The 12,939-nt window shown below is 43.4% G+C and overlaps 1 protein-coding gene across 2 annotated transcripts in view; it reads right to left on the bottom strand.

The window, feature by feature from the left end:
• The window catches only part of IMPA2 (inositol monophosphatase 2), a 45,177-nt gene that overhangs the window by 714 nt on the left and 31,524 nt on the right, over positions 1-12,939 (bottom strand). For both annotated transcript variants that reach the window (XM_072734865.1, XM_026005981.2), the window contains exons 6-7: positions 2,042-2,150; positions 1,148-1,299 (exon numbers count right to left, since the gene is read on the bottom strand). In XM_072734865.1, the coding sequence (XP_072590966.1) occupies positions 1,148-1,299; positions 2,042-2,150 (261 nt within the window). The remainder of the gene's footprint in view (positions 1-1,147; positions 1,300-2,041; positions 2,151-12,939) is intronic.

The raw sequence follows: 12,939 nt of genomic DNA on the forward strand, positions 1-12,939 counted from the left end.
GGCCTCTCAGCCTCCACTCTGCTGCTCCCACAAGAGCGAAAGAGCGCAGTCGAGGCTGTGCTGGGATATAGGCTGAGGTCTAGCCATCAGGACTGAGGTTCACAGGATCAGTTAGACCAAGATATAGGGGAGAGGAGTTCTCAGACACCTGCTGCCTGGGTGGCACCGGGGACCCCATGTGATGGAAGTCCCAACTGAGCAGGTCTGGGTGGGGCCCATCTGAACAGTGACCCGATGTAGGCTGCCTAACAAGTTGTGACTAAAAAGCTAGACAATGGGATCTAAAAAGATTCACCTGGTCTTAGACTACTTGTTCCTAAATATTAGATGAGAGGTCTGCCTGAAGCTAAGCAGAGTTATGGGGGGGCAGATATGCTACGGGATTCTCCCCCCAGGGGGGTCAGTCACTGGGACATGATGACTTTGAAGTAGAAGTGGTCAGGTCACCTTTATGGGTCCATTCTCTTAAATGGTCACAGAGTGCTTGTGTTGTACACCATGCTGACCACACTGACCCCATGCTGGGCTATAGGGTGTGAGGGGTGCTATCTTCCCCTTCATCTCACAGGATTTGGTGGTCACAATGTGTATTCTAGAAGTCTGTCAAATGTTATGCAAGTGTACAGTGGTGGTGTTGCTACTCTCTGGCCATATCCTGATCCTGGGGTCTATTTTCCAGCCTAGAGGCATAGAATAGGAAGGCAGGAAAGCTGAGAAAGCACTGGCCCCCTGTTTTCCCAATGTCCTCACATGGTCTTTCATCAACAGACTCTGAGGAACTAGGGGGGACATTGAGTCTGGTGGTGTTACTTGATCTAGTCTGGGGGACATTGCAACTAGTGATATTACTGGGTCTGGACTGGGGGATGTTGGGTCTGGTGGTATTACCAGGTCTGGACTGGGGACGTTGGGTCTGGTGGTATTACTGGGTCTGGACTGGGAGATGCTGGGTCTGGTGGTATTACCAGGTCTGGACTGGGGGACATTGGGTCTGGTGGTATTGCGGGGTCTGGACTGGGGACGTTGGGTCTGGTGGTATTGCGGGGTCTGGAACTGGGGGACGTTGGTTCTGGTGGCATTACGGGGTCTAGTCTCTGTTGTCATTCCCCTGGGGATGGACAACAGTCCGAAGGTCAGAGGGGCTCACCCGAGGTATCCATCACAATGCCGCCTGCTTCTCTAATGATGACTGTGGCAGCAGCCAGGTCCCAGCAGTGCAGGCCAAACTGGTAATAGGCATCCGCGGCCCCCGAGGCCAGGTGGCAGAGCGCCAAGGTGGAGCTCCCGATCACTCGGACCCTGGAGGAGAGGGAAGAGGGCAAACATTCCTGTGAGTGGCACTGTGTGCAAGCCAGATTTCTCTTAAATAGCTGACATCATCCAACATCACCCCTCTACTAGACATTCCTGGTCATTAAAAATGAGCCACAGGGCTTCTCTAATAAGCTCTAGATTCAAGATCTGGGGTGCAGAGCAGCACCATCCAAGAGAACTTTCTGTGAGGATAGAAACGTTCTGCACCATGGAAGTTACTAGCCACTGGTTGCTGTTGGGCACTTGGAATGTGGCTATTGCAACTGAAGAACTCAAGTCTTAACTCTACTAAACTTTAATGTAAACTTAAATCACCTCATGTGGCTAGTATAGCATAGACCTAGGAAGGGTGGGAGATGAGGGCAGGTCCACTTGGATTTGGATTTATTTTTCCTAAATGTTTGCTGGAGTGATGTCATTTATGAAGGGTTCTAAGTCCACACAGGATTCACTGGTTGGGTGCCTGAAGATCCATCACTTGGATTCTGGAAGCGCTGCTTGGAAAAGAACAAAAGCCCCCATCTGTTTCCTAACAGCTGGATGCATGAGGTAGCACATCGGCCTATGAACATCACTTGGCTCTCCCAGCCTCCACATGGGGCACCGGTGGGCCATCACCCCTCCCATGGGATCTTCTCCTCTTTCCTTGGGGGAGCTGAGAGCAAGCCTGTGTGTTTGGCACTTTCCTTTTTGGCTCCGGGGTGTCCCAGGAACTGAGAAGTCATACCCATGAGCTTTGGCATGCAGTAACCTCTCCATGTTGCTGAGGAACAATTTCAGAGTGGCTGGGTCACGTTTGGGGCCAATTTCCGTTAGAACCAAGGCCTTGGAGATATCTGTAGTAGAAAGAATACCCCGTGATCAGGAAAATCAAGTCTCGGTTCTAACTGAATAGTCAGGTTACCCTGTGAAGCAAACCTCAGGTATTGGCCTCTCCTATCCACTCAGAACGAGCACCATCTGTTGAGAGGTTTATGTTAGGAAGTTCTTCTGACAGCTGTGTTAAAACGTAAGGACACGGTAAAGAGAAGTCAACAAATCCTGCACCTGACTATTCCATCCTCATTCCTTTAAGGCTGCTTTCTGTTTCAGATTTCAGAGGGAGCAGATTCTCAGTTCTCTTTCTTTTCAGGGATAGTTAGCATTGAAGAACCTGGAAGAGTCAGGTGGCTAGTGAAAATCATCATCAGTCATAAATAAAAACAAATAAAAATAAATAAAAACAAAATGACTCCAAACTGGGACCACCCACATGTGTGAAAGACCAAAAAAGCCTCATCTTAGAAATCTGTCTTTAAAAACCTTTCTCTAGGGGCCTGTTGGGGGCACAGTTGCTTAAGTGTGCGACTCTTGGTTTCAGCTCAGGTCTGATCTCAGGGTTGTGAGATCCAGCCCCACATCGGGCTCCCTGCTCAGTGTGGAGTCAGCTTGGGTTTCTCGCTCTCTCAAATACATAAATCTTAAAAAACAAAAAAACCTAAAAACCTTTCTCTAACTGCTACGATCATGAAGATGGAAATATCCCTGCAGAGAAAGCAACTTTTAAAGGAGACTTTGGAAAGGGAGTTGTCAGGAGTGACCCCAATACCGTGGCGGTGTGGCCACCTCAGTGTGAGTGGCGGGCAGGTCAGGCCAAGCACTCGGTTCCAGGACAGGAGCAGGGAGCTGGCCCAAGGGTGCCAGTGGACATGCCTGAGCTCCCTTCCCGCACCTGACTCACAGGCGGTTTGTCTTTGCTACCCGCCCAAACACAACCACACTTATCCTGTCATGTCTTGTCAGGCCTTCTGGTTGAGCAGTCAGCCACACCACGGTGTTCAGATGACAGAAGGAAGGCCCTCCATGAACTGGAGGAAACACTCCACAAGTTATGCCACTCAAGGGGCCCATGCTATGTCAACACCTGCAAAGTCTTTCCCCGAGGGGCTGGATGACCATGAGGGGGCCATCTCCTCTCAGACAGAATCTATATCCATTCCCCCTTTTCTTATGCGAGAGGCTTTCATTTTCTACTTTAAACACTACCGGGACACCTGAGTGGCTCAGCGCATGAGCATCAGCCAGCCTTCAGTTCAGGGTGTGATTCTGGGGTTACAGGATCAAGTCCCACATCGGGCTCCCCGCATGGAGCCTGCTTCTCCCTCTGCCTGTGTCTCTGCCTCCTCTTTCTCTGTGTTTCTCATAAATAAATAAATAAAATCTTTAAAAAAATAATAAACCACTTTCTGAAAATCGCTTGGCTCCCCACCATAGGTCCTGTGCCCAGGAGACAAGGTGTGGACCACTCCCTGCCTGGCACAGCAGCACCATGGCCTAGCTAATGACGTGTCTCCTGCCTGTCCAGGGAGCAGGCAAGGGGCTCTGCCTACAGCAGGGGTCGCAGGGCGACTGCTTCATATCTCAGGGCACAGGTCACTGCCCCAGCTCCCTCCTAATTCCCTCTCTGGACTGCAAAACCCAGAAGGTATTTATCCCGGGGAGGGGGGTGGAGGCAGAGGGAAGGAAGGCCCCTGAGGAAACTGACCTCAACAGAAGCGGGGGCTGGGGGTGGAGGGTGGGGGTGAGGGCTCAATAAATAATCACTGAAAAAGCCACGAGTACTTTCCTTCAGACACCAGCACTAAGGAAACTTTGCTAAGAGTCTTCCTGTTTGGGTTGATTTCTTCAATTAGTAATATTTTTAAATGTATGAGAGGCACGTTTGAGGCAAGTAGAATTTGGGTGGCTAGTGTAAGAATCTAATCACTAAGGATGACACTATTTTCGTGGAGGGGGGTGAATTCTGAATGATCAATATTTTCGTTTAAAACATCCTTGAAAGATAACATACTGAAATTTGGGGAGTGACAAATTAAAAAAGGATGAGCTGTCCCTCCGGGAGGCCCAGGAGGAAGAAGGAAGTAAAGCGGCAGGGCACATTGCCTGATCTTGCTTCTGATTTCCTTAGCTAACCTCAAACCTTACACCCACACACTGTATTTTTAAAAACAGTTCATTCCGTTACTTGCTCTTTTGATAACACAACATATCAAGCACATCCTTCTTCACCATTCCGTACTTGTGAGGACTGCGTGCTGCTCCACGTGATGGAAGAACTGCCGCTGGTTCTTCAACCCCCCCACAGGTAAACATCCTTAATTCCTCTTGTTATAAACAATGCTATCTCTTTTTCTCTATCTCTTTTTCTCTATAGATTTGTGCACCCATAGTGGTGGTTTTCAGGATGGACTGATAGAAGTGGGATTTCTAAACCAAAGAGGATGTGTATTTTAGCTTTCAATATTTTTTTTCCACCCCCCCCCCCCAAAGCTGTATCAGCAGGACCATGGTTCCCCTCCCCACTAAGGTATGATTCCGTACTATTTGCAAGACCCTAACACTATCCCTTACTCCATGGTATATACTTAAAGACTGCTTCCCTCAGAGAGCTAAGATCAAGAGAATAATCCCTACATACAAAGCATTTCCTGGCCCCAGGATCTCAGTCACCCTGGGAGGATATTAAGGAAGACACTGACATTTTCCCTCCAGGAACTAGAAAGCCCAAGCAATTTCGACAGGGAGATAAGCACTTACTTTTTTAAAAATCAGGTTCATAAGACGTGACTACTTGGATGTTATCTAGACTTACTATGGTGGTCATTTTGCAATATATACAAATGTTGAATCATGATGCTGTACACCTGAAACATAATGCTATATGGCAATTATACCTCATTGAAAAAATGTGACTACTTGTTCAGGCCAAGGCCTAGCCCAATCTGTCCTTATCAGAGGGATGTGGTGGCTGTAGGGTGAGTGGAGAGGAAAATCCCTGGAGTGCCAGCCCAGACAAGCAGACACCCCTACATGCAGGGCTAGTCCAGGAAGGGTAGGCAGTTTCAGACTAAGTGAAGGCTATTTCACAAAGGAAATATTCACCAAGCTCCTAATTGTTCCACACAGACCAGTGCTAAGCACTTCCTACTTATGTCTCCATCCCTCCATTACAGTTATGATACATTTATGCCTCTATTCCTCTTTTGCCTTTACTATTGCACTGCCCTTGTTTCACAGATGGGGAAATCAAGCCTGGAGAAGTGACCTGTATGAGGTCATGTGGCCTAGGTAGTGAGGCCCAGGCTTAAACTCAAGCTTGTCCAAGGATTATGTGAAAGAAAGCTTTTCTTCTCATAGTTTTTAAATCTGTGAAGAGATATGTCTGTGTCCAGTTCTTTCCACTTCTTCTAACTGCAATCTAGATATCGGCTGTTATTCTTTCCCCCACAATGAAATTAAGAACAAGGGAAAAGGAAGCCTGAGTGCTGCCACTTACAGGCAAAATACTTTCTAAGGGTTTCATTTTGCCACAGATAAAACAATCTCCTCTGCTGAACATCTTATGATTATTTCTAGTTATCCATAATCACTATTTTTGCAATTTATGATCCCTTATGCTATATTTACCATAATATTTTAGCTCAATCAAATGCTAACATACATATGTATTTTTTAAAGTTTTACTTATTTTTTTTTAAGATTTATTTATTTATTCATGAGAGACACACAGAGGCAGAGACATAGGCAGAGGGAGAAGCAGGCTTTCTGCAGGGAGCCCAATGTAGGACTTGATCCCAGGACCGGGATGATGCCCTGAGCCAAAGGCAGACACTTAACTTCTGAGGCACCCAGGTGTCCCAAAGACTTTTTTATTTGAGAGAGAGAGAGAGCACAGAGGGAAGGGCAGAGGGAGAGGGAAGGGCAGAGGGAGAGGGAAAGAATCCCAAGCATACTCCCCACTGAGCATGGGGCCAAGGTAGGGGGCAATCCTAGGACCCTGAGACCATGACTTGAGCTGAAATCAAGAGTCAGATGGATGCTCAACCCACTGAGCCACCCAGGTGCCCTGGTAATGTATATATTTTTTTAATTTAAAATATTCTGTGCCTTCACGAGTATGTGTGTAGGGGGGATGGGGGTTATTGCCTAATGGGTACAGCTTCATTTGGAGAGATAAAAATTTGGAAATAGATGGTCATGGTTGGAAAACATTGTAAATGTAATTAATGCCGCTAAATTACACATTTTAAATGATAAATTTTGTTATAGATATTTTACCACCATAAAAAATCCAATACAGGGATCCCTGGGTGGCGCAGCGGTTTGGCGCCTGCCTTTGGCCCAGGGCGCGATCCTGGAGACCCGGGATCGAATCCCACGTCGGGCTCCCGGTGCATGGAGCCTGCTTCTCTCTCTGCCTGTGTCTCTGCCTCTCTCTCTCTCTCTGTGACTATCATTAAAAAAAAAAAAAATCCAATACATCCTGAAGTAGGGCATCTCTGTATATTTTTTCAACAGATTTTAGGATGAAAAAAAATGTCGCCCATTAATAGATTTCCAACAGTTTGAAAACTCTTCTGGTTGAGCAAAGTTAAAATATCCCAAGTATCAAAGAGTGATGTTGTCTTAAGAGAAGCAAGTCATTTGTATACCCTGAAATATGTACTCATGGAAAAGGAGGCGATCATGTTTTAACGTCTGGGAAACATCCCCTATAAACACAAAGTGCTTTTACTGAACACAGAGCTCCACTGTGACAGTGCTTACACCAGTGTGCACTTTTACATACATGTCCTAATTCTTTCAGACTTCTTAGGGACCGTTAACAGCTAGTCATATGAAAATAAAAGTTTCATTTAACTTAAAAACATAAATACTAGGATAAAAACTAAGTGCTAGACAAGTGGAAGGTTGGTGATTTTGGGGGGACTGGGGAGAGACAGAGTGTAGGGCAAAGGGGCTCCGTGGGCACAGGGTTAGAACTTGAAGCCAAGCAAATGTGCAGCACTGTGAATGTACTAACCACTGAATGGCTCACTTTAAAACGGTTAATTTTAGGGGTGCCCAGGTGACTCAGTCAGTTAAGCATCTGACTCTTGATTTTGGCTCAGGTCAGGATCTCAGGATTGTGAGATCAGGCTGCGAGTTGGGCTCTGCACTGGGCATGGAGCCTGTTTTTAAGATTCTTTCTCTCCCCTGCCTACCCCTTGCATGTGTGTGCACACACTCTCTCTTTAAAAATAAATAAATAAAATGGTAAATATTATAGTATTTGACTTTCAGTTCAATATAATGTTTCAAAATATTTTAAAACTTGTTCTTAAAAAATAAGTAATTTGGGCTCCTGGGTGGCTCAAACATCTGCCTTCAACTCAGGTCATGATCCAGGGTTCTGAGGTAGAGTCCTGTGTTAGGTTCCTTGCTCAGCGGGGAAAAAACAAGTAATTTGAGGGGGAAAAAGTATTATTTAAAACTGGAAAGAACTGGAAACCTCTGTAATGGCCACATAGTTTTTAACTTATCCAAACCCCCTCTGATAAAAATAGAACTAGGAGAGCAAAAAAAGCACAACTGTAGACATCTACAAAAAATATATATCCACAAGGCATATCCAAGCCCTAAAACACAAGTGGGCAGGACAAACCTCCAACAGCTACCAGACCACGGGGCATCAGGAGGAAGAGAGAAACGCTGAGCATATGTTGTACCTCAGAACAGGAGAACCTCAAAATCACCAATAGCTACTAAGAATAATAGAGGCAAAGAGAAGATCCAAGTAACAGTTAAGGAGGGGAACAAAGCCAAAATATCTATATATGTAAGGCTAAGGCCAAGTTTTTGAACACTTCACAAAAACAACAGAAGAGGGAACTCTAGAACTAGAAAAAGCCACAAAAAAAATGTCCTGAATTACCCCCTTCCCCCCCCATAACCTTCCACACACCCCTCTCAATTTCAGGAATACAGATTTCAAGTAGAAATAAGTAATTAAAAAATATGATAGTGAATCCCACACACACTTACATGGGAAAAAAAAATGAAAAGAGTAAGGAGAAGAACAACATGTCTCCATCAATCAACAACTGCAAGATTTGTCCACAAAACAAGGAATGTTATGTAAGAAAATAAGTAAAGAAATTAAGAATACATAAAAAACCCAGCCTAACTAGAAAGTGGAGGGACACAACTCAGGAAGAATTGGAAAAGAAAATATTTCAGCAAAGAAGATTAAATCAAAGGAACAAGGAATACATAAACAGTGCTTTATAAGAAATGGAGGGCAGGGGCACCTGGGTGACTCAGTAGTTGAGCGTCTGCCTTCAGCTCAGGTCAAGATCTCAGGTCCTAGGATTGAGTCCTGAATCAGGCTCCCAGAAGGAAACCTGCTTCTCCCTCTACCTGTGTCTCTGCCTCTCTCTGTGTGTCTCTCATAAATAAATAAATAGTCTTTTTTAAAAGAAAGAAAGAAGTGGAGAACCAAAAAAACTGGTGGAACAGGTAAAAAGGATTAAAGCAAAATTGACATAGAAAAGATAAGTAGAGAAGATCTAACATACTTACAATAGAATGCCCAGAAGATAAAAACAAAGCAAAAGAAATTGGGAATGAAGAAATACTTAAAAACTATACTTCAAGAAAACTCTTCTGAAAGTAAAAAAAAAAAAAAAAAGTCTTGAAATTGCACATTGAAATGGTGTACCACGATGTGCTTTGGAAACTGAAAACAAACAACATTGAGACCTACTCTATTAAAATGACTGTACTCTAAAGAAAAAAGAAAAAAAATCCTTTGGGCATTCAAGCAAATAACTGAAGTCCTTATGAGGGAAAGAAAATGAAACTGTTTTCAGACTTTTCAACAAAATAGTTGTGCCAGAAGATGACAGAGACAATTTAAGATGGCCAACACACGAAAATGTGAGCTATGTGTTTTATTGCCAGAAGAATGGATTTCCAAGTATGAAGACCACTGATAAACTGCTTTGGACACATAAGAATGCAGAAAAGGATGATGATGATGATGATGTTGATGATTTTTATTCCCAGGAAGCCTTCCTGAGAAACCAACTGGAATAGAAGTTCTGGGAGTGTGGTCCCTGAGCTTCTTTCAGGAATCTGTGAACTTAAAATAATTTTCACAATAATACTAAGGCATTATTTGCCTGTTTCACCGTGCTAACATTTGTGCAGACTAGACAAAGCAAGGCAGGGCACCACCTGTTCCGGTGGTCAATGCAGTCTTCTCTGATACACTCACATTCTGGTGGAAAATGTGTCAGTTTTATTTAAGAATGAAAAAGCTGCAAAAATTATTAATTATATTAGGCTTGAAACCTAGGCTCATTTCTTTTCAGTATTCTGTGTGATGAAATGGGAAGTACACATGAAGGGTTTTAATAAGCAATAGTTATTCAGAGTTGGGTATCTGGAAGACATTTTCTTGAAAATGAAAGCAGTGAGCCCATTACTTCAATGGCTGAGATTGCCAATGATAAAATTCAAGCTTTCAAGTGGAAATCAGAATTTGGGAAGACTTATATCTACCACCAAAAGCTTGACACCTTCCCAACACTTAAAGATTTCTCCTAAGAGTGGTGATACTAATGAATATGAGTTTCCTACTATTTTAAGATGAAATAGGTCAGTATTTAAAAGGGCTTGAAAATCTCAGTGAACTCATATTACCCAAATGACCAATACATGTTGTTATAAAATCATTCATGAGCAAAAGAGTCATTCAAAGTAAGAGACTGCCCAAGGGATTTCATGGTCACAGAGTAAAAAAATTCATTGATATGTCAGTAGATTTCACACTGTGACTAAGCTTTTAGAAACCACCACTTCTTGGGGCGCCTGGGTGGCTCAGCAGTTCAGCGTCTGCCTTTGGCTCAGGGCTTGATCCCGGGGGTCTGGGATCAAGTCCCACATCCGGCTCTCAGTGAGGAGCCTGCTTCTCCTCTGCCTGTGTCTCTGCCTCTCTCTGTGTGTCTCTCATGAATAAATAAATAAAACCTTAAAAAAAAAAAAAAAAGAAACCACCACTTCTTGAGTTTGGCATCAAAGAAAAATATATCCTCAATTATCTGAAAAGTCTATTAAAATATTCCTCACTCGTCCTTCTTCCAACTACTTATCCATGTAAGACCAGATCTTCACACAACAAGATAACCCATTACAACAGATTGAATATAGAAGCAGATGTGAGAATCTAGTTGTCCTCTCTTAAGCCAGACATTGGATAGGGATTTGGAAAAAATGTAAAACAAGGCCACTCATGAAAAATTATTTTGTTTTGGAAAATGTGGTTCTCTCTCACTCTCTCTCTCTCTTTTTTAAAAGATTTTATTTATTTATTCATGAGAAAGAGAGAGAGAGAGAGAGGTAGAGACACAGGCAGAGGGAGAAGCAGGCTCCATGCAGGGAGCCCGACATGGGATTTGATCCCGGGTCTCCAGGATCATGCCCTGGGCCGAAGGCGGCGCTAAACCACTGAGGCACCCAGGCTGCCCGAAAATATGGTTCTCTTAAAAAAATACACTATTCATGTGAACATGTTTTGAGTTGTTTATTTTAAAAATAAATAAGTATTTTAAGAGTTTCAGTTTCAGTTTCAAATATAAACACCAATAGATATAACTTAAATAAACAAAAGCTCTTCTGAGATCTTCAATAATTTTTCATTAGTATTAAGTGGGTTGGTCCTAAGATCAAAAAATTTGAGAAATGTTGTACTAATGAATGAGCTTGAGCTTTAACTTCACCCAATCAAAACGCCTGGAGCTATATCACCATAAAGTACTGGTGGGGGGTATTAAATCTAATTTATTTGTGGAACCAAGACTATGCCCTGATAGTCCTAGGGCAAGAGCATCACACAGGTGGCTGGTTGCCCTGGCAACATACATGCAGCATAACCATCCAAATGGGGAAAGGGAACCAGCAGAGGGTGTGGCTAGTAGAATGAGCTAGTCAACTGCCTTGTCATAACTGAGAGTAAAAGGTTATTGTGCTTTCATCGTATACTGGAGTATATGAAGAGGGGAAGAAGAGGTTACAAGCTAACTTAAGTATTACTGATACTTAATACTGATAGTGGACCAAGAGACAATAACCCAAAAGAGAGGACCAGGGATGGTATGGAAACATCTTTATACAAAGGAAATCGTTGGAGCAAAAATATAAACCTTTCTAAATACCAAAAATTATACTAAAACAGAGAATAGAAGCCAAAAAATCCCCAGCTGCTTATTTAAAATACACATACATCCTCCCCCCCATAAACAATGGAACAATGACCACTTTTAGATGGTAATCTCTAGGGGAAGGAGGAGACTAAAGGACAAAACAGAAGCTAAACCTCTTCAAATACAGTTTGCTTTATAGATCTGACTTTGTAAGAATGTACCCTTCTCTATAATTACAGTTTAAATAGATTTTTAAAAACTAATCTTCCTAAATTAAAAACAAAGTGAAACAAACGTATCTAAGTGATGATTCTCAGTGGTGCATAAGGAAAGGGAAGAAGGAACTACTTCAGAGATTCTCACAGCAATCCTGACTCCAGACCCTGGTGGGACACTAGCTAAGGATGAAAAGCGCTCCAGAAGACCAACAACACAAAACTCCTTCCAACTGCTTTGGGTAATGGTTTGTTGATAGTGGGCTAGTACTGTTATTCGGAGACTGTAACTGGTGTATGTTGTCGGATAAAGAGGAAAAGTGATTGTGTGGACATTACTGAATTTATCATTCACAGTGTCAGGGCACAAGAGGGTTCCAGCACAGGGAGAAGAGACATAAATCAAAGAGTAGAGAGCCTTGTAGTCATGAATATGAACTGAAAACCCCAGTATGAACTTATGTTTTTTATATTTAAAGACAACTTCCGGGACACCTGCGTGGCTCAGTGGTTGAGCGCCTGACTTTGGCTCAGGGTGTGAGCCCGGGGACGGAGTCCGGCATGGGGCTCCCTGCAGTGAACCTGCTTCTCCCTCTGCCTGTGTCTCTGCCTCTCTCTGTGTGTGTCTCTCATGAATAAATAACATCTTTAAAAGAATAAGAAAAATTAAAAAAAAAATAAAGACAACTTCCTAGCTGTGTCCACTGAGAACACTGAGCAACAAAGACTGACCCAGGAGCCCCCAGGAGCCCTGAGAACTCAGAGTGAGGCTTTGAAGGGCTGTTTTCCACAGGATGAGACTAACGGAAATCTGAACACTGGGTATTTATTAACTTTCGGGATAACTGATAATTTTTAAAACAGTGTGTTACTGATATTGGAGTTACGCTTTTCAAAGAATCCGTGTAAGTTTTAGCTATCCATACTGAAGTGCAGGGTGAGGATAGGGTGGTGCTATGGATGATGCGGGGTTGGCTGACACAGGGCTGGCTGTGAGCTGACAATATTGGACACACAGTGAGTCATGTGGGTTCACTGCTTTTTCTACCATACACGTTTGAAATTCTTCATGGTGGGATGCGAAGAAAAAAGTACTAAGGAAATTCTGGCCTCAATCCTTTACCCCATCCAGGGTTGCTCTATTTGCTTTTTACCTTGTGAATAGAAGCCGTTGGGAAAGGTGTAATAGGAGCAAGGAAAGGAGAGAGAAAGATGAATGGTGGGTATCCTGTTTCCCCTAGAAATGTGTCCTGATCTTACCAATGGGGGTTAGTGATCTTGTGCAAAGACTGAAGTTTCTCCTTTGATAACAACTCTCACTATTGGATGCCACGTACCTGGGACATCACTGAGCGTTCTCTCGCAGAAGTGCATTTACTCCTCAGTTTACTCCTCACATCACCCCA

The sequence above is a fragment of the Vulpes vulpes genome, chromosome 13 (assembly GCF_048418805.1).
Source record: "Vulpes vulpes isolate BD-2025 chromosome 13, VulVul3, whole genome shotgun sequence".
Taxonomy (NCBI): Eukaryota; Metazoa; Chordata; class Mammalia; order Carnivora; family Canidae; genus Vulpes; species Vulpes vulpes.